This window comes from Pipra filicauda, unplaced genomic scaffold (assembly GCF_003945595.2).
Source record: "Pipra filicauda isolate LSUMZ 115617 unplaced genomic scaffold, ASM394559v2 scaffold607_size300211_pilon, whole genome shotgun sequence".
NCBI lineage: Eukaryota > Metazoa > Chordata > Aves > Passeriformes > Pipridae > Pipra > Pipra filicauda.
Window position 1 is genome coordinate 90,300 of NW_024104762.1, and position 22,798 is coordinate 113,097.

General features: G+C 51.5%; 3 protein-coding genes across 9 annotated transcripts in view; 1 reads left to right on the top strand and 2 right to left on the bottom strand.

Annotated features, from left to right (window-relative positions):
* Positions 1 to 1,404: 1,404 nt before the first annotated feature.
* On the bottom strand, positions 1,405 to 6,654 carry DONSON (DNA replication fork stabilization factor DONSON). Its single transcript, XM_027713423.2, has 10 exons — positions 6,193 to 6,654; positions 5,708 to 5,788; positions 5,231 to 5,434; positions 4,970 to 5,148; positions 4,384 to 4,562; positions 4,169 to 4,289; positions 3,950 to 4,051; positions 3,374 to 3,572; positions 2,229 to 2,420; positions 1,405 to 1,754 (listed from the first exon to the last, which is right to left on the bottom strand). Exons 1-10 carry the CDS (start codon positions 6,445 to 6,447, stop codon positions 1,611 to 1,613), a joined length of 1,656 nt encoding a protein of 551 aa, XP_027569224.1. The 5' UTR covers positions 6,448 to 6,654; the 3' UTR covers positions 1,405 to 1,610.
* A 1,005-nt stretch (positions 6,655 to 7,659) lies between these two features.
* CRYZL1 (crystallin zeta like 1) lies at positions 7,660 to 21,896 on the bottom strand. 3 transcript variants are annotated; one of them, XM_039388099.1, is made up of 15 exons: positions 21,747 to 21,896; positions 21,335 to 21,397; positions 20,575 to 20,646; positions 19,489 to 19,566; positions 18,933 to 19,005; positions 18,475 to 18,519; positions 17,224 to 17,292; positions 15,577 to 15,710; positions 14,651 to 14,762; positions 10,803 to 10,967; positions 10,722 to 10,754; positions 9,982 to 10,103; positions 9,652 to 9,757; positions 8,491 to 8,536; positions 7,660 to 8,099 (listed from the first exon to the last, which is right to left on the bottom strand). In XM_039388099.1, exons 3-15 carry the CDS (start codon positions 20,638 to 20,640, stop codon positions 8,000 to 8,002), a joined length of 1,149 nt encoding a protein of 382 aa, XP_039244033.1. In that variant the 5' UTR covers positions 20,641 to 20,646; positions 21,335 to 21,397; positions 21,747 to 21,896; the 3' UTR covers positions 7,660 to 7,999. The 3 variants fall into 3 exon arrangements, with proteins under 3 accessions (XP_039244033.1, XP_039244032.1, XP_039244034.1); XM_039388098.1 differs by having other exon boundaries at positions 21,328 to 21,397; positions 21,747 to 21,895; XM_039388100.1 differs by lacking the exon at positions 10,722 to 10,754 and having other exon boundaries at positions 10,869 to 10,967; positions 21,328 to 21,397; positions 21,747 to 21,889.
* Positions 21,897 to 22,206: 310 nt separating this feature from the next.
* Positions 22,207 to 22,798, top strand: part of ITSN1 (intersectin 1) — a 96,652-nt gene continuing 96,060 nt past the window's right edge. For all 5 annotated transcript variants that reach the window (XM_027713407.2, XM_027713408.2, XM_027713410.2 and 2 more), the window contains exon 1: positions 22,207 to 22,307. The gene's annotated coding sequence lies outside the window, so the exon portion shown is untranslated. The remainder of the gene's footprint in view (positions 22,308 to 22,798) is intronic.

Sequence of the window (22,798 nt, forward strand, 5' to 3'; positions counted from 1 at the left end):
GCCTTCGGTCTCTCCCTGAGTGTTTGGAGCTTCTCCAGGCTGTGGCTGAACTGCTGGGAAGGTGTGTGAGATCCAGAGGGAGCCTGGGAGTGCTGGGTGGGGGGTCTGTCTCAGCCCTTGGGTGCAGGATCCATCCCGGGGTGGGAGCAGCTCCTGCCCAGACCTGGGGCTTTGACAGAGCTGAGGCCTCGGAGCTGCTGAGGGTCCTGTTCCTGTGGCAGCTCCGGCTTCCCACTGGGATATGATCCAGTCTGGGAAATGTACAGTCTCCTGTACTTGTTCTGTTCCTTCTTTGGTGTCCCTGCTCCATGTTAAGGTAAAGACCTGAGTTCTTTCCCAGCAGCAGAGAAATCCAATCAAAGGGGTGAAAATAGTGATGGAATAGTCATGGAATCATGGAATATCCTGAGCTGGAAGGATCATCCAGTCCAAGCCCTGGCCCTGCTCAGGACACCCCACCAATCCCCCGTGTCCCTGAGAACATTGTCCAATGTTCATTAATTGCTGGATTTGTTATGGAAAAGTGTAGAAAACAATGAAATGGGGACTGTGCTGCCCTGCTCCCCCCCCAGGAAGAGAGACTCCGTATTTAATGCTCCAAGAGCCTCTGTGTGTCCTGAGGGAGGGTCTGGATCTGGGCTGGAGTCAGTGAACCCCAAGGATGACAGGTCACAGCAGTCCCTGTAAAGCCACAGTGTAACTGTATCCCTGGGTATTCCTGGGGCAGGACACCTCCTGTGCCGGGGATGAACAGGCAGAGGAAGCTTTTCCTGCCTCAGGCTGCAGTGGCTGCTCTTGGAAAAGCCCTCCCAGCCCATGGATCCCCCTGTGCCCCATCCCCACCTTGTCCCCCAGCCCAGAGCACTGAGTGCCACGGCCAGGCCTTCCTGGGACACCTCCAGGGCTGGGCACTCCAAACCTCCCTGGGCAGCCCCTGCCAAGGCCTCACCACCCTTTCCAGCAGGAAATTCCTCCTGAGCAGGTGCTGCAGCCATTTAATTCCTCCCCCTTGTTGTGATCCAGGTGTAGTTCGTACAAAGGACTCCCTTTAACCCCGGGCAGGGGGTGGGACTGGGAGTTCTCCTAAGCAGCTCTGGGGAATATCCACCTTTTAGCTGGATCCAGCTGCAGCCACAGTTCCAGGTCCCCCATCCATCTCTGTGGAGCTCCTGACTAGGTGCTGGGAGCAGCCTGGGAATGAGTTTTGCCAAGAATTCCACCCATCCATAGAATCCCAGAAGGTCTGGGTTGGAAGGCACTGTAAGCCTCATCTTGTTCCAAGCCCCTGCCATGGAAAGTTCTAGTTCCAAACGGGTTGAGTTCCTGCCTGGAGCAGGAATTCCGTACTCAGACCAGACTGTGCCTGTGCTGGGGGAGCACAGACCTGCCTGCAAACCACACCCATAAAAAGAAGAGTTTTATTTAAAAAAGACTTTCTAAAATACAAAAGGAGAAGCCCAAAGCCTCTCTTTCCGTTAAAAGTCCTTGGAAGTGTTTCCGTGCCATGGGCGGTGTCTGGGATGTCCCTCCCGACCTGCCCAGGTGCTGCCCACACCCCCTGAGCACAGCACACCTGGAACATCCTGCTCCAGGCAGTGGCACCAGCATTCCTAGGCCTTCCAGGTGTAGGCATAGTCCTTCATCTCCAGGAAGCGGATGGCAGACTTGCCCAGTGTTGGACACTGCCTCAGCTCATCCAGAGTCTTGGGATGCAATCCACACGCAGGGAGATCCTGCTGGGATCCCACAGCTTCCTGTGGGAACACACGACAAGGAGTCACACATGGGACGGGTGTTTCTGTACCTCCAAACATGCCCTTGGACACCCCTGGGGAGCTCCTGCTCTTCCCATTATCCCATTTCTGAGGGAATGACAAGCCACAGGGGCTGCCAGTGGTGATCACAGGGGGAGGTTTGTGTCCCAGGTTTGCTCTCCAGCCCCGTTCCCAGGGAAGGTGTTGGTGTCCTGTTTGCTCTCCAGCCCTGTTCCCGGGGAAGGTGGTTTTGTCCCCAGTTTGCCCCCAGCCCCATTCCCAGGGAAGGTGTTGGTGTCCCCGTTTGCCCCCCATCCCCGTTCCCAGGGAAGGTGTTGGTGTCCCAGGTTTGCCCCCCAGCCCCGTTCCCAGGGAAGGTGTTGGTGTCCCCGTTTGCCCCCATCCCCGTTCCCAGGGAAGGTGTTGGTGTCCCCGTTTGCCCCCATCCCCGTTCCCAGGCAGGGCTGTGCTCACCTGGGGCTGGGGGCAGCAGTTGAAGGCGGCGCTGGGCTGGTGTGTGCTGAGCAGGGCACGGAAGGCCCCGCGCTGGGCCGGGCCCAGCAGCCGGGTGAGCGCCCGCAGGGTGTGGGGCAGGACGGGCCCCAGCACCTCCAGGCTGAACACGTCCTCCGAGCCCCCCGGCACGCGGGCACGGGCACTGCGGGCCTGGGGGCACAGCAGGGATGGGGGGCACAGCAGGGATGGGGGGCACAGCAGGGATCGGGGGGCACAGCAGGGATGGGGGGCACAGCAGGGATGGGGGGCACAGCAGGGATGGGGGGCACAGCAGGGATCGGGGGGCACAGCAGGGATGGGGGGCACAGCAGGGATGGGGGGCACAGCAGGGATCAAGGGGGCACAGCAGGGATCAGTGCTGCCCTCGGCACGGCCCTGCCAGCTCCCACCCACTCTGACACCACGGGGCCATGGAAAATGGGAACACTTCTCAACATTGTCAACTCCCCACTCAGTGCACCAGCACTGCCATGGCTTTACTCCTAAAATGCACCACCGGGAGTGGGGATTGTAGGAAGTGAAGTGCAAAGAACAGGGTGAACTTCTCTGGTGGAATAAGCAGCTCATCCCGTTCTTACTGGGCAGAAATTCCTGGCTGGGAGGGTAGGGAGGCCCTGGCCCAGGTTGCCCAGAGAAGCTGTGGCTGCCCCTGGATCCCTGGAAGTGTCCAAGGCCAGGTTGGACGGGGCTTGGAGCACCCTGGGCTGGTGGAAGGTGTCCCTGCCCATGGCAGGGGGTGGCACTGGATGATCCTTAAGGTCCCTGCCAGCCCAAATGGCCCCTCACAGGAACAGCTGGTGAGCTGTGGCTCAGAGGCTCCTTGCTGCAAAGGGCTGGGACAGCCTCAGACCCCACAAGAGCTCGGGAGGAACCTTTCAGCCACCCTTTTCCCCCCAGGCAGCCCTGCCTGTCTGAGGTGCAGGAGGGGAACCCGGGGCTGTGTGCAGCCCAGGGCCGTGTGTGGGTGCAGGGGGGTTTAGGAACAGGCTGCACTGCACACACCAGGCTGGCTCGGGCTCCAGCCACAACACCCCCTCTGTGGTGCCTGAGGGAAAGGACACCAAGGTGGGGGTGAGGAAACCCTGCCTGTGCCCTGCCCTCACCTTGAGCGTGTGCATGGTGCCCCCCCGGAAGGCCACGGGGGACAGCAGCGTGGGGGGCAGCCCCGCCTGCGGCCCCGCCACGGCCACCAGGCTGCGGCAGTTGATGAGCAGGTTCAGCAGGGTCAGCGTGGCCGAGCCCCTCACCAGCGCCAGCGACTCGGGCCTGTGGTCCACCTGCACCTCCTGCTTCTCCTTGCGCCTGGGAACGGGAGTCACGGGAAAACCACGGCCAGGGGGGAAATATCCCCGTGCAAAGGCAGAGCTGGAGCAGCAGAGCCCCCCCCACCCCCTCTGAGCAATCGAGTCCTTCAAGCCCAAAAGCCAAACCCCACCAAGTTTGCACTGATTTGTTCTTCGAATATTAAGCAGCATCTTAATCCTGGCTTCAGATTCCTAGAAATTCTTGTAAAGGAACTCAAGAAGACATGCACAGTCTCTCAGCATGCAGGAATGGGAGGATTCATATTTGGAAAACAGCTCTCAAAAGCTCTGAGAGAACTTAAACCTGTACCACAGCACTGTAGCAGCCGCAGGGTTTCCCGGTGTCGCACCTCTGGAAGTGCAAAGGAAGGATACAGTTGGATAGAAATGGTGTCTGGTTTCTTCACCTCGTCTTGGACTCCCATCTCCTCTAGCCAAGAGAAACTTTCCTCATCATCATCGCTCAGAGCTGGTTCCCTGGAAAGCACAGGATCAGTGTTAGCAGGGCAGCACCTCCGAGGAGTTTTCCAAATGGGCTGTGCAGGAGCCTGGAGATGCCCTTGAATTCCAGCACTGCACAGGGCTGTCACTTACTCTGCATCCTCTGCACTGCTGCCCCCTCTGAGGCCGTCAGCCACTTCTGTTCCCAAATCCTCCTCGGAGTTCTTCTGTCTCCTGGCTCTTTCTTCTACGAAAGGTAAGGAGAACTCTATGCCTGGAGCAGAGGAGAGAGAGCAGTGAGCGGTTCTGTCGCACAGCCCCTGCCTTCTGTGAGCCCTGCCCGTGCCGGCAGGACTGGCTGCACTTGCCTTCGCTCCTGAGGGCCTCCCTGAAGCCGCGGGTGGTGGGGGCGATGGCGGCGCTGGGCACGGCGCTGCCCCCCAGCCCCGCGGCGCGGAACAGCACCGTGAACTGCGGGCAGCACACGTAGAAATAGGGACACAGCCCCGCCTTGAGCAGCCGGTACAGCGAGGAGAAGCTCACACACCTGGGAACGAGCAGCAACAGCCCTCACGGCAGGCATTCCTTGGCTACTGACATCGCACAGGAACTTGGGACGACGGATGGAGGGACAGCACACAGGGAATGGCTTCCCACTGCCAGAGGGCAGGGTTAGATGGGAGACTGGGAAGGAATTCCTGGTTGGGAGGGTGGTGAGGCCCTGGCATGGGTTGCCCCTGTGGCTGCCCCTGTATCCCTGGAAGTGTCCCAGGCCAGGTTGGACAGGCCTTGGAGCAACCTGAGCTAGTGGAAGGTGTCCCTGCCCATGGCAGGGGGTGGAACGAGAAGATCCTTAAAATCCCTCCCATCCCAAACCATCCTGTGATTCTGTGATTAATTAAAATCCCATTGTCTTAATCTTACCAAATACATGAATAATTTGGTTCCACTCACCAGTCACTCCTGAGCACTTGCTGCAAGGCCTCATCCTGTGCCCAAGGACAAGCCTTTCCAGCTATTTTCCTGTCTGCCCCAATCCGAGGGAACAGCGGCAGCCACGGCAGCGAAGGGTGGAGCCAGTACACGAGGCTCTGCTGGAAGGCACAACGCAGCTCCGTGGACAGCTGGGGTTCCTGGAGATCCAAGAGGGTTTGAGGAGGACGGGAAAGCTGCCAGACACAAAGCTGGAGCTCCAGCCACCCTCCCAGCTCTCACCTGCACACTCTGGGGCAAGGTGGTTTCTGTAGCTCTACAGTGCTGAGCAAGTCCCTGAGCTTCCTCTTGTGCTTTTAGATGTTCCGTCCAGGTGAAAGGTTGGGAAGACATGAATAGAATCCGTGTTTTAATACTCCAGTCTGCAGGGAATTCCTGTCTTGGTGAGGAGGGAACTTTGGGTACAGCAGTAGGTGAATGAAGGTCCTGTCCAAACAGAGACAGCATCAGTTCAGTCACAGAAAATTAAACCTGTTCACAAGTGAAACCAAAAGCACACTTTAGACGCAGCTGATGATTTCAGTCAGTACCAGATTCTAATAGAAATAACCCATTTTGTTGCTTATAAAACCACACAAGATGGTTTTCACCCACAGGAGTCTTTCCAGCAATCATAAACAGGAACAGATCAAAGGAGAAATGATTCAAAAAAATGAGAAAACAGCTAAAACCTTCCCAGCACTGTGCGCTGTTTCCTACCTCGGTCAGGGCGAGGATGTCGGCTCCTCCCGCGGGCTCTGCTCTCCCGGGGGGCTTCTCTTCACAGGCAGGCTCTAAAAACTGAACGAAACAGCAGCGTAAGGCCCAAAGGAGCAAAGGAAGCACCGGGCCGATCATTTTAAAAAACGCCCCGGCAGTGACATTTCACGGCTGATCCCAAGCACGTCCAGGCTGCAAACACCCACCCCTGGGGCGAGCACGAGATCCCCACACGGTGCTGAGCAAGAGTCCAGACTGACTTGTATGAGGCCGGGCCGAGCCCCGGTGAGGATTTAAAGGGGGCTCGGGGCTGAGGGCGAGGGCTGAGAGCGCGGGCCGAGGCCGAGGGTGCTGAGGGAGAGGACTGAGGACGAGGGCTGATGGCGACGGCGCTAAAGGGCGAGGGCGCCGAGTCCCCTCCCCGCGTCTCCCCTCGCCTCTCCGGCGCCACGCGGAGAGCCCCCGGTGCCGGGGCTCGGTCCCACCTGCCAGAAGGGCGCTGCCGATGGATCCCCGCCCGCCGGGGCCGGGGGCTGAGGGGCCGCCGCCCGCTGAGGCGCGTTGTTGTTGTTCAGGCTGCAGAAGGGGTTGCGGCGGGCGGGCGCGGAGGGGCCCCGCGGGGCCGGGGCGGCGGCGGCAGCGGCGGGTTCGCTCCTCCGCCGGCGTTTGCGCTTCAGCCGCAGCATCGCCGGCGGCCTCTGGAAGCCGGGCGGGTCCCCGGGCTCGGCGGGGGCGGCCATGGCCGAGCGCAGCCCGCAGCACCCGCGGGCCCGGCCCGGCGCCAAAGGCCGCCCGCTCCGCCCCGGGGCGGCGCTGAGGGAGCGGCGCCGCCATCGCTGCGCCCTCAGGGCTCGGGGGGAGAGCGGCTCCCGCCAGCGCCCTTCGGCCGGGGCACGGACTAATAAAGGGGCAAAAAAATGCTGCTCAGGAACATCAGTGGAGCTCCGTTCGGAAACCAGCCCCAACTGCTGTGGGCGGGGGTGTCAAAGTCACCACACGGCTGCACCAGCGCAAAAAGCACCTGTGGAGACGCTGCGGCCCGGTCCCAGCTGTGTGATATGTGAGACTAAACACACAGGGTTTAGTCTTTTATCCCAAATACACTAAAAACCCAGGGGGTTTTATCCCAGATAAACTAGTCTCTTTGGGCTCGAGATCTAGTTTTGGTCACAGCAGTCTGCGGTACATGGGGTTCAAAAGGCATAATACGTGATAAAAATAAATAAATAATAAATTACTGCTGATTAATTTAAGTTGCTGGTCGGGTGTATGAAATTCACCACAGGGCAAAAATCACCTGTGGGGATACCAGGACCAGCTGGGTGAGAGGTGCCACTAAACACACGGGGTTTAGTCTCTTTGGGGTAAAACCCCTTAGTTCTTAAGTCTATTTGCAATAGAAACTAGTTCTGATTGCACTACTCTGTTGTAGCTGGGGTTCAAAATGCACAATAAATAATAAAAATAAATGATTGTAAATAAATGTGGTTCAAGAGGCATAAAGAGGTACTTAGGATCAACATATCTACTGGCAAAAGATTTAATAAAAGAAAAAAAATATCTTTCTTTAGCAGTCTTGTCAGTGTTTTGTTTTTGGTTTTTTTTTTTTTTTTTTGTTTTGTTTTGTTTTGTTTTGTTTTTTTTCTTTTAAATTTTTTAATTTCTTGTTTCCTGTGGTCTGCTTTATCTTGCAAACGCTTAGGCTCAAATGAGCAACATCAGATAAAAATCAACAGTTGGGTACAAGGTTTCAGAAGAACTGTGGCACTAAGGGAGGGTTCACATGCTTTAGACACGTGTGTACACACGTGCATAACAGCATCCCTTCTTTTCGGGGCTGCATTACATCACATGAGCAGTACAATCAGATTTCCTCCTGTTTTCATACACTGCCCATGCATCATTTATCAGGAACCTGCTCCAAATCCAGTGAGTGACAGAAGACAGATTAATTATGGTTCTGGATGATTTTTTTCCCCCTTTAATTTCTTATGGTTGAAAACCAACAGCAGCTGGGTTTGCCTGTAGATGTTACTGATGTTTGTAACTGGGGCAGGGCAGACAAGATCTGTAGGTCAAGGCTGCTGCTTTGGAAGCTGCTGATGGGAACATTCTGCTCATGTGGATTAAAAAAAACCCTGAAGTCACAGGAGCTTCGAGACCACTTGTGCTGAGGTACAAAGGATGTTTAAATTCTGGTAACAGAACTGTCTGAAAGTGTACACTGATTCACTCCACAAATATATTACGTTTCTTTGTCTCCCACAGGCTCAGAAATGAGGAGATTGCCTGTCAGAACTGGATGACTTGTCTTTTTCTGGCTTGATTCCTCTGAACAATTTCCATAGAAACTTTGGCCTCGTACAGTGGGATCGGTTCATCCAGCTGAGGCCTAAAGGGAAAGAGTAAAAGTGTCTGCTGAGCACACTCAGATCAACAGGGATGTCACAGGACAGACTTTACTTTCACTGTGTAAACCTCACTCCTTAAACAAAATAAAAGTTTTATAGCTTTGCTCGAGTGCACAGGAGGAGGGAAAAGCCCTAAAAGCAAACAGGAAACAGAATTTAATAAAAGTATATCCTTAGAGGGGGGAAAAAAGAGGTGGTGGTGAGGGTTTTGCTCAACAGCAACAGTTATCCTGCTTCGAGGGAAGGGGTCCCACCTCGTTATGGGAGTGTTCCTCTCTCCTGAAGCTCTTCTCAGGAGTGTTAGAGCTGGCAAGAGTTTTCTGCTTCTAATGCTGAAGTAAAAAAACCCACAAAGCCCCTGAGATCTCTCACCTGAAAATGCCACTTGATAATTTCTCCATGATATCTTCTAGGATGGGTATCCAAGAAGACTGTCAAGGAACAACAGAGCTGGAGAGAAACCTCTAAATAATCACGTTTGCTGGTCAGAGCCCTGGACTGATACAAGCCCAGCAGGATCCAGGCAAAAGGAAAATGAATCTCAATTCCAATCTTTAGATCAGATTTTTGCACTTGTTTCTATATGAGAGACTTTTCCCCCAATAGGATGAAGAAATGAAATATGGGATATTTCAATTCTTTCAATATAAAAATATTCAATATGAAATACAAGTGCAGCCTGCACTAGTACAACATTAATCAATTATTAATCAACTAATCAACAATTTTCTGTGCAGGATGAAGAGGACAGACTTTGGGACCAGATAACTGCCCTGACTATTCATACAGGCACCCAAAATAAATCAAAATACAACTGGGAACATAGGAGAGCCTGGGAATTCTTGGAGCAGAGCTGCCATCTGTGAGTTGATGAGTAACACCCAGGACAGCACAACAGATGGGGCTGTATTTAGGCTTTGTAGGAAACTCAAAAAATAAGGTTCATCCTTCATTTTAAGAGCAATCGGGTTGTTATTTGAAACTCAAGTCCTTTAAAAAGCCATCAGCTTGTGATTTCTTCAGACACTAATGCCAGGTGCTCCAGAATTTCACAAGATACACAGGTCCTTAAATCCAAACCCACACAAACCTTCCAGGACTGGAAATGTGATGCTCAGGGAGCTCAGTCCAGCTGCTCCAGCCCAAATTTAGAAGGCATTCTTCTTCCCATCATTCCTTTTCCCACACCCATATCTTCCCTCCATGCCTTCTGGGTACATTAACAAATAAGTACATTTTATGTACATTGCAAAGAAGGGAATGGTAAGAAGCCAAAATATTTGCACTTCTGCAGCGACCTTGACTGCATGAAGTTTACAGATGATGCATCCAATGCCCAAAAGAACAACACAAATCATGCCAGAGTTTCACTTACATAATATCAAAAACTTAGAGAATTAAATCTTCAACTAACTGCTTCAAATTTGAACCAAAATATTGCCTTTTTTGTCCCAGAAAAGGTGTTTTCTATTGCAGCAGAGCTTGTACAGACATTTTCAAGGCCAGAATTCCAAGTGCCCCCCAGAAGGATATAGAGATACTTCCCTTGCTGCACATTGGACAAGTTCCAGATCTCATCGTTCAGGAAGGACACCGTGGCTCCTTTAAGGAACAAGGAATGGCTGTCTGGAGGATCCAGCTTAAGCAAATGGAAGAAAAATGCTATTTAGTTACTTTTCCCCCTAAAAAAATAAAGGTTGAGTGGTTATTCATACAGATGGTTAAAACAGAGAAAAAAAATCACCCCTTGCCCATTCTTAAAACTGAGGAAACTGGTAATATTTACAGGTTTAAGTCATAGTTTTCTGTATATATATCTATATATTTTGTGTACAAGCTACTTGCTGCCACAGGTATCTTTACCTGAAGGTTTTTTTCTGTTGTTATCCAGTGTCCCCCAACCCCAAGCAGAGTGATGATGTCGTGCTTGTGAGGCAGCAGCTGGGATTTTGAAGCTGATTCATCTTCAGCACTATATAATTTCACTGGGGAGGAAGAATAAATTCATCTGAGCTCAGCAAAGGAGAATTTAGAAAATCCAGTATAAATCTATTTCCACACATTTCAGTGGAACTCCAAGAAGTTCTTCAGTTATTTCAGCTGAAAATAGTTGAAAACTCTGAATGTTTTGTATGCTTTATACACTTTATATTTTAAATACTTTATTCAGAATCATATCTTATATGACTGAATAGTAACTACTGCAGAGTTTTCAGCCATTAGAGATGGTTCAGAGTACAGGTTGCCAGTGCTGGCAATTTTGGGCAATTTTTGTATTAAAACGAGGCAGCAGAAACAGTGATGTCACAGCCCTATGCTTTGAACATACTTGTTTTATTTTCACTTTCAAACAGAGGAAGATTTCAGCTGAATTCAGCAGCTTCCACTAGAGGGTGACACAAGGAGGGCTATGGAATAAACTAGCTAAAGAATAAAAGCCTATGAAGTGCTGCAGCTCCCAGCCACATTCCTTGCCAATAATGCTGGAAAGCTCAAGGCAGTGGTGGTGTGAGGAGCAGCTTTCCCGCTGGGAATACCTCCAGCATCCAGCACAGTGTCCACTCCAATACCTCCAGCATCCAGCACAGTGTGCACTCCAATACCTCCAGCATCCAGCACAATGTGCACTCCAATACCTCCAGCATCCAGCACAATGTGCATTCCCAGCCCTCCCCAGGGAATACCTCCAGCATCCAGCACAATGTGCACTCCAATACCTCCAGCATCCAGCACAATGTGCACTCCAATACCTCCAGCATCCAGCACAATGTGCACTCCCAGCCCTCCCGTCTCCTCCAGGCAGCTCTCAGCCACGTCGATCTTGCCGTGGGCCACGTCGATCACCCGGGCTGGAAGAGGGGGACACGGGGGTAACTCCAGGGAAAATGCAGAGTTTACATTCCCAGTACAACAGGAGCCTTCTGGGCTCTCCAAGTATCACAAACCAGGCTGCAGCTGAGTCAGAAAAAAAGTCAAAACCCCTGCCCATCGTTCTCTTCCCTTTTACAACCCAGTGCAAAATCCACACCAAACCCAGGAATGCAGAAGTGAGACTCACAAATCTGTTGGGCCCAAAAGGACAACACGTGGTGCTCTAGGAATCAGAAATCCTTCTGTAAGTTTATTCTTTGCTATTCTTCTTGGCCCTTCAAAACTACCAAGTCCTGGAGTGCCCAGCTGTGTTACTGAAGCCAAAGAGTGGCCAAAAGATAAGGAGGCTTTTTATTTCCCATTACCTCTGGAACAACCACAGCAGCAAAGCTTTGGGTGAGCTCTCCCAGCACAGCTTCCCCTACCCTACAGAACTGATCTCACAGCAGGGATCAACTTATATCCCATGGCTGCCTGATGGTTTTAACCTGGAAATGACTCTCCAGGTCATTAATTAAAGAGAACATGTGGTCATAGTGTAATAAAGATGGCATATTAATTAATTAATTAATGGTAGTCACGTTCCCCATGTGCAAACAAAACCCCATAATATCCTTCTCAGTTTCTTAAAAGGTTGTTCCTATCACAGCAGTTTGACAAGGTATAAAACCTGCAAACACTTTCACTTTGTGAGAACAATTCTGATTTTGTGGACCCAAAGCCTGACTATGACAAAGAAAGGCCAGAGTTTCACCAGTTTGACTGTTTTCTGATTTCTGCTTAGTTTTGTTCCTTAACTCAGCACAGTGCTTCAAACTCCACTTATCAGAATCCTGGTCAAGTTCCTTCCTAAATAATGCTGGAAAAATTTCACTCCACTGTGGCAAAGGCTGAGAACAAACTAATATAATTTTTTATAATCCTTTGTAAATCATACACTTCTCACAAAGCATTTGAAAATCAGTTCAGTTCCTCCTTCTGTGACCTGCACAGCTTCCAAAGTCACGTTATTCTCACTGGCAAAACTGCAGTTTCTCTCTTCCATCACCTCTGGGAGAAGCAGAAGTCCCAGGATTTCCCAGCTTCTCCCAGGGTTTGCTCCCCCCCAGGAAGTTCAGCTGCCAAGTTTAAAAGCTGTCACCCAAAAGATGTGCTGGGGCTTTACTGACTGTGCTCAGGGGAGCCAGAGAGGCCTCCCCTGAAAGCTCAATGCTGGTGTTACAGAAAAAAAAAATCATCACACAAATCAAACTAAAAAAAAAAAAAAAGAATGGGGTATCCCAGGGAACAGAAGAAATATCTCTGTATGTATATATTCTTTTTTTCTTGTGTTTCCAAAAGGAACTCATCACATTATTAATGGAATATTCTGTCTCGAGTCTCAAACACGGGGCATTAAAATGTCAAAATTAGTTACAGTCCCCTCCTTCATCCTATTATTATATTTACTGCAGAGATTACTGAAGACATAAAAAGCCCCATCCTGTTGGTCTAAATACAAATCCTTAAACATTACCAGGAACTTCTACTTCAGGCACCGGGATCAGATTTATTAAAAACAAACCCCCAAAACCCAAACACAAACCCTGAGGCTTTTTGCTTTCACACTCAAACTGTTTCTCTCTTTAAAGCTGTACCCAAGTTCTATTTCTTTATTTGAAGTTGCAACTATAATTCCCCCCTCCCAACCATTCCATGGAGCAGCTTGTTATGCCCAACACAAACTGCTGCTCACTGAAAACTGAGAGACTCTTGCTAAAAAACTCCCAAAAAACCCACTAAACGAGCACAAAACTGAAAAATTTCTACCCACGGACATGAGGAGCCACTTAGAGCTTGGGTTACTCAGAGCCTTTATTTGATATTAACATTAAAACTTAAAACTGCTGAACTTCAACTGAACTCAAAACTGCTGCAAAAAGCAGCTCTGCCAGAGTCAGACTGGAATGTGCTGGCAGGGCTGGGAGAATAAAATTGCCAAGTCCTTCCTTAGCTCATGAATTTTTCATATCATTAGCAAAATATACCCATAAAATATTGCAAAGGGAAGATTTAGGTGTTTTAGTCTTTGACCCTGGTGTACCAAACCTCTGCACATCACCAGCATTCCCAAAAATCCTTCAGTTCTGATGTCTGTCATGTCTAGAGTACAGTAAAAGAGGCTTCTGGAACAAGGAAAAATAGGGCTTTTTTGGCAAGTTGCAAAAAAATAGAGGTAATACAAATATAAATAAAAACTCCAGAGAAATGAGTCTGCCAGGTCCTGCATTCCCAACAAAAGCTTTGCAGTTCCCTGTGGAGGATCATTCAGGTCAGGCAGCAGAAATGCTCTTGTGTAACACCAGGCTCTGCTTCCTGCAGCATTCTGAGCCTCCAGAGCCTCTGGAAGAGCTCCCTGGAAACTCCCCCCAGCCCTGCAGATGTGTGGAGGGCACACTGGGCTGTCTGTGCTCCCGGGAGCCGGGAGGGGATGGAATTTGGCAGGAACTCCGTGTCTGGGGAGCAGCTCCAGCTCCTTTGAGCCCTGTGCTCACACAGTGTCCCCGAGGCAGTGCCCTGTGCACCTGCAGAGCACCAGTGCCCGGGCTGGGGAGGCACTGGGAGCCACAGGGAGGTGGGAACACTGCTCCAGTTCTCCTGGGAAGGCAGGACTGCCGACAGCAATAGAGAGGGGGGAGAGCCCAGGGACTGAACCCCCCTGGTAATGGCATCTCACCCCAACCCCTGCATGTTTGGGCTGATGCACATTTGATAACTGGCTACCCAAGGCACTTTTTACAGTTGCTTTTCTGTACACTTCCTTGGATGCCAACAAAAATCATCCACTGACAACTGAACACAGTGACTGAACTGCAGCACCCTGGATTTTGGGGAGGAAACAGGCACCAGTTCTAACATCTGTTCACTGCCCTGCAATCCAACCAGTCCTTTAAAACTGCCTGAACAAAGAGGTATTCCACTTTCCTCCACAATGCAACATTGAAATAAGGACAAGTTTGATCAGAAAAGACTCCAGGAGCTCCTACATGGAGTATTTTCCCGTAGTCCAAGTGGCACCATTACTTATCAGGGAATAAAACCCCAAAACTGAGGTATCAAAGAGAAGAAGTCAGGGAATAACACAAGGATTGTGTGCAAGGCCAAGCTCATTTAGAAAAGAGGAAAAGGCAGAGCCTGGAGTGTCCAGGTCCAGGTGTGACAGCACCTGAGACTGAGCTCAGCCCAGCCTGGGAAGGTACTCCTGGGAGGAAAGTGGGGCTGATGAGCACTGGATGTCAGGCCTGGGGTCACACCTGGCCTCTGGCTCAGGGACCTGGATCCCACACTGGGATCCTGCTGAGTTAGGAACCCTTCCTTCTGCTCACAGCAACCACTGTGTCAAATGAAAAGCCTTCTTGAGCATTGTGCCTAAAACAGCACTCGAGCACTACTGGAAAGCCCTGACAGTCAACACAATTCAAATGGAGAATAAAAATGCCAAAAGAGACACCTAAACCAGAAATTAAACACCTATGGAGTACAGAAGTAACTTGAGAACTATTTAATTAGACTATTTACCAATTTTCGTTTCGGTTTTCAGCTACTGAAATAAGTCTCTAGACCAGACAAAATAGAACTATTTTGAGACATCCTTTAGGATAAAGTGAAGGATCAAACTTACCCACGGGAGGCCTGAGCCTCTCCAGGAACTGCTTGTCCTCCAGGCTGTGGGCAGTGCAGACGACTTTGGCCCCTCTGTGCTGGGCCAGCTGAACCGCGATGGTGCCGAACGGCTGCAGGGGGGGAAAGCAGATTCGTTCATTAATTCATTAATTCATTCACCTACAGCGACAATTTGATGCCCTTTAAGAACAACGAGATCACAAAGGCCATTCAGGAGAAGTCAGGGGAGTATCCAGAAATGAACTTACTCCTGCAACAAAACACAGCTGAACCAAGAATTGAACATTCACAGATCTGCTCCTGTCCTACGTGAGGCCAAAAAAGGTCTTTTCAGTGACTGGGAAGCTCTGAGCAAACTTTCAGTCATTAACTGGTTCTCCTCTTCAGCAGAATAGCTCAGATTCTACTTTAATTACCACAACCACCTTCCCTGCAATTGGAACTCGGAGCTTTGGGACCTGCTGGAGGAAGAAATGCTCCAAGGAAAAGCCCCAGCTGTGTTTCCATTACAGGACCTTGGCTGAGGAAGCTCCATGTCTCCATTAGCAACGAGGACTGCAGGGATGCAAATCAAATTATTTATTGCCAAGGAAAGTTAAAAAGCAGAGGTGGGAAAGGAGTAAAAAATAAGGTATAACTTCAGACTGGAACTTCATTCCAGTCTGAAGTTATACCTGAGGGCTCAGGGTAAAACTGTGTCACTGTACAACAGCAGAAAACCCTCCCCACACAGCAGGCAGGATGGAACTCCTGGCTCAGGATCTGATGTGGGAAAGCCTTTCCTATGAATCCATTCACTGCCAGCAGTGAGGCAGAAGCCTTGGGAAGTGCAGGTGTCCGAAATCCCGAGGCTCTGGTGCTCAGCCAGTTATTCCCAGCAAAGGGATGTGGTGTCCCTGCAGTCACTGCCCAGCTGGTACCTACACTGGCTCCATCCAGCACGAGCACAGTTGTCCCAGGAGAGGCCTGGGCCAGGTAGTGCAGGGCTGTGTAGGCCCGGAGTCCATCCCGCACCGTCCCGGCTGCTGCAGCCCAGCAAACCTTCTCTGGCTTCTGCACTGGGGGGAGAACACACAAACAAACAATCAAAACAGGGCAAAACCACCCAGCAAACCTTCTCTGGCTTCTGCACTGGGGGGAGAACACACAAACAAACAATCAAAACAGGGCAAAACCACCCAGCAAACCTTCTCTGGCTTCTGCACTGGGGGGAGAACACACAAACAATCAATCAAAACATGGCAAAAACACCCAGCAAACCTTCTCTGGCTTCTGCACTGGGGGGAGAACACACAAACAAACAATCAAAACATGGCAAAAACACCCAGCAAACCTTCTCTGGCTTCTGCACTGGGGGGAGAACACACAAACAAACAATCAAAACAGGGCAAAAACACCCAGCAAACCTTCTCTGGCTTCTGCACTGGGGGGAGAACACACAAACAAACAATCAAAACAGGGCAAAACCACCCAGCAAACCTTCTCTGGCTTCTGCACTGGGGGGAGAACACACAAACAAACAGTCAAAACACAGCAAAAGCGCCCAGGAAACCCCTGCCCTGTCCCAGCTGCTCAGGAGGGTTCCAGCTGCAAACAGGGCAAGGTCAACAATGCTTGTTTCCCTCTCATGTATTTAAAAAAAAAAACAAGGAGAAGATATCTTACCATCTTTTACCCAATAAAAGCAGGGATTTAATTTTGGTATAACCAAGTTTAAAGGGGTCACCTCCTAACTACATAGCTGGAATTCATGGACACTCCCAGAAACACAATACAAACTGATTTACAGTCACAAAGCCTCAGAGTGGTTTGGGTTGGGAGAGACCTTAAAAATCATCCATCCCACCCCCTGCCATGGGCAGGGACACATTCCATCAGCCCAGGTTGCTCCAAGCCCTGTCCAACCTGGCCTGGGACACTTGTAGGGATCCAGGGTCAGCCACAGCTTCTCTGGGCAGAACAAAATTTGAGCAGAAGAGCAGTTTGCTCAGTAACAAACTGTTGGGAGAAACACAGACACTCTCAAATTTAGTACCTTACTCATTAAAGCAAACTATGCCCAGAAAGGGAAAACTGGAAATTCATAATAATTGAAGAGAATGTTTCCAAACTAGGCTTTCCCTAATCCTCATTCCCTGAAAAATTCCTTTCTCCAGCCTCTAGTCTGTTCACTTCATCCCATCTGTTAATCTGTGATATTCATGGACTGAGTCAAAGTGAGGAAAACCAAATTTCTCCTCAGCAAATTTTGTGACAGATGAGGTGAGGAAAAAGTGTAACAATAATGAAGCAATAAAAAAGGGAAGTTAGAGGGGAGAAAAAAAAGAAAAAGGAAAAAACCAAAGTCAATTTGTGTGATTTGGGCCCAACATGAACCCATTAAACATCAAAGAGAAAGCCCTTGGGAGCACTGAGAGTTCAAACCTCTGTGACCAGGTGGAACAGCTGGAATGTTGGAATGGAAGGAGTGTGCCCAGAGGTCCAGGGGAATGAGCTCCCTGTTAGAAAAGCTGACCCAAAGTCTAAAGAGACAGTAAATATAAATATTAGCAAAATATACGATCTACATACCCAAATAATGCTCGTGAACCAGGATAACTTCACAGAGACCAGACTCCTCAGAATCCAGAGGTAAAATTCCTGAAAGGAAAGGAACACAGACCTTGAATTTCACACCAGCATCAGTTCTAACCAAACCAGCTCCTGAGGAAACCCCTGGGCCCCCTTGGGGTGGGTTCAGTCACCTCTGGGCACGTTTGTGACAGGCAAGAAAACCTGGACCCTGCGGTGTCCATGGGCACAGGGCAGTTCCAGAGGGGCTTCAAACGGCATTTTGGGATTGTCAGGTGATGTCTGAACCCATTTCACACTGAGTGTTCCCAGCTCCACTCCAGGCTGTGGCTCCCAGAGGAGGAAACAGGCCCAGAGCAGCCCCCCCAGCCCCCTCTCCCCTCCCAGCCCCATCCCTGCACTCGTGGGTTGCAAAGGCAGCACAGAAGGAAGCAGAGGAAGAACACACAGGAATGTGTGAGTGTGTTAAGAAGCTGGAATAGAGCAGAGAACTGAAGGGCAAACAAGGCACTCAGGGAAGGCAGAGAGAGCACACCCAGAGTAGGCAGAAATAAAAAGATCCCCATCCTGGTCATGGCAGAGCTTTTCCCTCCTCTGGCCACAGGAGGTTCCTGAACAGGAGGTTCTGGCATCCAATCAACCTCCTCAATAAATGTCCCCTCCACCCCAGGGAAAACCATTCTCTTCTTCCCCAAACCTTACACTCCATTGAGACCTTAAATCCTCAGCAAATTTGGCTGCTACTTCCAGTCTTTCCCAGTAAAAATGGTCACCCTACAGTAACTGTACACACCTGCAGCTCTCTCCAGGGTTTATCCATGGAATTATCAGTCTATGGGAGCTGCCAACAGCAGTTCCTGTGCAATGAGGGAATGAGGCAGGAAGGGCCACAATCTCTAAACACACATTCTTACTGTCCACTCTGTCCTGCCTTCAGAACTTCAGCCATCCTCTAATCCTTTAATTTAGCACACAAAACATAAACAGGTCTGAAAGAATGTCCCTAAGAGACATCTCCTCTCTCCTAAAGCACCATTCACATTTTGCTGGTTAACACAGTATCGTATTTCAAACCCTAGGAGAAACTTCTAGAACAGAATTCTCATTTGCAAGAGTTTGTTCACGTGACACCAGCTGAATCTTTGAAAACACATGTCAGATGTAGCTTTAACAATTCTTATCACCTCAGCCATTCGTTGTAAGAAGATTTCTGGTTGTGTCAGTTGATGAGGCCAACAGGCATTGACTTACCCACCACTTCATCATCCGGCTGGAAAAAGGTCACCTTGCTCCCAACTCACCAGGAGAGGGGGGAAAGGAGAGAAGAAGAGAAATGTTTATAGTGAAATGGAACGTGCACTTGAAAGCTCTGCTTCTCACTAGCTCAAAAAACTAAATACACACTGCTAGGGAAAATAAATAATTTATTAATTACACACACCCCACCCAAATTCAACCCAAATGTTGAATTCCCTAAACTTTGGCACCTCATCCTCACACAGTCCCATGCAGGGACACAGGGGGGAGTCTGAGAGAGCCAGGCTGGAACTGCACCCACAGGTGGATCCCCGGGGCAGCAGATGCACTGTGAGAGAACTTCCTGCCATAAAGGTGTCCTGTACAAACAGGATTTATGTGTTCTGGATGGCCAGATCCAATTCCTGCTCCTAATTCCTGCTCCCCCTCCCCAGACAATGCCACTGACTCACCTTCCAGCACCACTCCAGAAATCTCTCGTCCCACAGGCACGAGTTCCTTCTTCAGCTTAATTTCTGACAGAAGCTAAATTAAAACAGTGGTTACAACACTTACTGAGGCTCTAAATGTGCATATTTATATCATCTTACAGTGTTTGATCATCCCAGGAAGGAGGCTGGGCCATTCCCAGAATGTTATCCAGGGAAAAAAGGACACACTTTCCTCAATTCACATTAAACCTTGGCACTGATTTTCTGTATTTAAATTCAGAAGCATTTAAAAAATAAAACCACAGGGTTATTACCAGGCAAGACAACGTGGGACTGGGGAGTGCAGGGGAAGATAAGAGGGGTTTCCTGCAGGAGAACTCCCACGTGCCAGCTGACCTGTCCCCATGAACGAGCACCCCAGGCACAGGTGCTTTTGATTTAGAGCCATGCAGGAGCCCCCCAGCAATGCTGTGCCTCTGCACAGGCTCAGATGGCAGAGATGGGACTGGGCCAGTCCCCAGCCAAGGCCCTGGAGACCACAAACACCCCCAGCCTTCATCAAACCCCGGGGAAATACCTTTGTGTCCACCCAGCTCAGGGCACAGGCCCTCACTTGCACCTTCACCTCGTGGTCCCCGGGGGGAGGAAGGTTTTCCTAGGACAGATTTACAGAGGTTACATTGCACAGTGAGCAGGAATGTGCTCCCAGGAGCCTCTCCAGACTTTCCCACGGCCCCTGCTCAGGCTGTTGTGCAGGCAGAACAAGAATGTTTCCTCAGTGAAAAGGGATTTACCTCCCCATTTTGAGTACATGTGTATCACTATTATTATTACTATGATATTACCATTATTATCACTATTATATTCCTACTATTACTGCAAACTGGTCACCAGACCTCACAAAACCTGTGCAGATGCTGACATTATTTTTCTGTTGGGTTTTTTCCCCCTTCTCTGAGACTCAAATCCTGACAAACTCACTGAGATCAATATTCCAACAGTCCAAATGGTGCCAAAGAAACAGTCCCACAAGTGGTGCCTTCCTCCCTTGCAAAAATGTTCAGCTAATGAGGCCTCCCCTTCCTGTTTCACCTTTTGGGTTTGGGATTGATACCAGAAATGATCTGAAGGAGTTCAGTGCTGCTCCTTTAAATTCTTCAATGAGCCACGTTGAATTCTGTGGCTCCAGAGAGCTCCTGAAGAGCTGCCCCAGGCACTGGAGCACAGTCCTGTTCTTCCATGGTGGGTGTGTGCTGGAATTGTGATCCCAGACTCCACTGAGAGCCAAGAACTCCCAGGAGGACAGGAAACACCAGCAGCCAACACTCCAAACCTGATCATTTCCTCAAGCTCTGTTTCTACTTTTCCAGTGACCAGAAAACCCAACCAGGAGATGTGGACACAGGGTGAATTGTTCAGGCCTGCAGAGCTTGTTTTCAAAGCTTGGACAAGAAAATTGCAGAGAAATCCAGCACTTGGCAAGTGCTGCCTGACGATAAAATACACCTCTCCTGCCTTCAGTCCCCTGTCTGTGTTTGCAGGGATTCTACCAGTTCTCTTTCAAGCCTAGAGGAGATTGAAGTGCTTCAATTCCCTGGTGGCATTCAGCCAAACTCCCTCCTCCCTCTGCCTGATTAATGGAGCTGTTGTGATGGGAACTCACTCTTTCCTGGAACACAAAAGTCATTTCCTCTCCAGGTGAATTCTGCTGCCCAAACAAGGCCTTCATAGTGACCTGAACAAATACACAGAGACCAAACTGTGATGTCTGAATGTACAGAGAGCAAACAGCTCATTAAAGCCTTATTAAACTAAATAAATCATTCCAAAAGAAAACCAGCAACTGTTTGCAGGCAATTCGAGTCTTTGTCATTCAGAAGTTTTAAACCAGATCAACAGATGAGGCAACATGTGCTGTCACCTGCAACAGGTTTTGTTAAATAACACAGCAAATCCTCAGGGCTGAGAATCCCAGAATCATGGAATTATTTGGGTTGGAAGGGACCTTAGAGCCCACCCAGTGCCACCCCCTGCCATGGGCAGGGACACCTTCCACCAGCCCAGGTTGCTCCAACCTGGCCTTGGACACTTCCAGGGATCCAGGGGCAGCCACAGCTTCTCTGGGCAACCTGTGCCAGGGCCTCTCCACCCTCACAGGGAAGAATTCTTTCTCAGTACTCCATCTAAATTTCCCCTCTTTCAGTGGGAAGCCATTCCCCCTCGTGCTGTCCCTGCAGCCCCTCTCTAGTTCTCTTGGAGGCTCCTTCAGGTCTAAAGGCAGTCAGTGGTACACAGGAATTCCCGCTGGGTGCCCCCCGGCAGTCGATGGTCTCTTTGCCATCCAAATCAGACCCGGGAGGTGCAAAGGCCAACACGCCCCGAGCAGGAACGCGGGGACCCTTCCGTGTCACCGCACCACAAACCACAGCTCCGGCTCCTGGGCTTCTGTGCCAGCCCGGCGCACGGCGTGCTCAGCGCACAGGAACCTTTTGGAAAGGAAAGAAACCACAGTAAACCCGAGTTCACAAGGACAAAGTCCCCGGGCAGCCTCTCAGGGCTGCGGGACCCCGAGAACCGCGACGCACCCGCGGTTGCCATGACAAGTCGTCACTTCCGCCTCCGATCCAGGCACCGCCCCCTACCCAATCACGGCCCCCGGCGGCCCGCGGGCGATCCCGATTGGCTGCGATGGCCGCCGCTCGGCAAGAACGCCTTGTCGCGATTGGCCAGCGCGGCTGTCGCTCATCCCAAGGGAGGAGGCGGGAGCCGCCCGGCGGTGCCGCCCTGCGCGGCCTGAGGGGCAGCGCCGTGGAGAGGGAGGAGACATGGAATTACCTCGGGAGTTACTGCCGTGTGCAAAATAAAGGCGCCGCCCGCAGCCGGCGAGGAGAGTCCTGGGCGCTCCCTCCGCTCCCCGAGCGCTGGCTCCCTCAGCCTGGTAGAGCCGTGATTGGCCGGAGGAGGCGAGGCCCTGTGGCTTTCCCGGCTCTGATTGGCGGCGTGCCCTGTCCGTCACTCTTGGGAGGCGGGCAGAGCGCCTGTCAGAGCCTCGATCCACCGCAGGGGGCGGGGCCATGCCGCTCTCCGGCTCTCTGACTGGCCATCGCGCCTGCCCGTCACGCGGGGGGGGGCGGGCAGGAGGCAGAGCGCCGCGATTGGCCGGAGGGGCGGGACTGCGGCGTTGCCCCGCTCGTGATTGGTCTTGCGCCCTGCCCGTCAGGCGGGGCGGTGCGCGCGCGTCAGTACGGCGGCCGCACGGGGCCGTCCCGCTCAGACGGGGCGAGGGCGGCGATGGCGCGTCCGGCGGGGGCGGCTCCGGCCGCCGCTCCGGCCCCTCCGGCCCCGCGGGCCCCGCGGCGCGGCCGCGCCCGCGAGTAGGGGCCGTCCAGACATGAGGTACGGCCCGGCGGGACGGGGGACGGCGGGACACGGGCCGCGAGCGGCGGGGTTCGCCCCGGGCCGGCGGGGGGGCAGCGCCGCCGCAGCCCCGCGCGGAGCCGGGCCCGGGCCCTGCCGCCGCTCCCGGGGTCACAGCGGGGGTCGGCACCGCGGGGTGGGATCGCCGACCCGGATCACCTTCACTCCGCTGCCGCCGGGCGCCGCTCCCTGCGCTCCGTGCGCCTCGAGCCAGGGAACGGGAGCGCCGGGCACTGGGAGTGCAGTCCGTTGGGAATGCCGGGCACTGGGAGTGCAGTCCGTTGGGAATGCCGGGCACTGGCAGTGCAGTCCGTTGGGAATGCCGGGCACTGGGAGTGCAGTCCGTTGGGAATGCCGACCTTTGGGAGTGCCATTGGTTGGGAGTGCCATCGCCTTGGAGTGCCATCCGTTGGCAATGGCATCCATTGGGATTGCTGGCCATTGGGAGTGCCACTCATTGGGAATGCAAT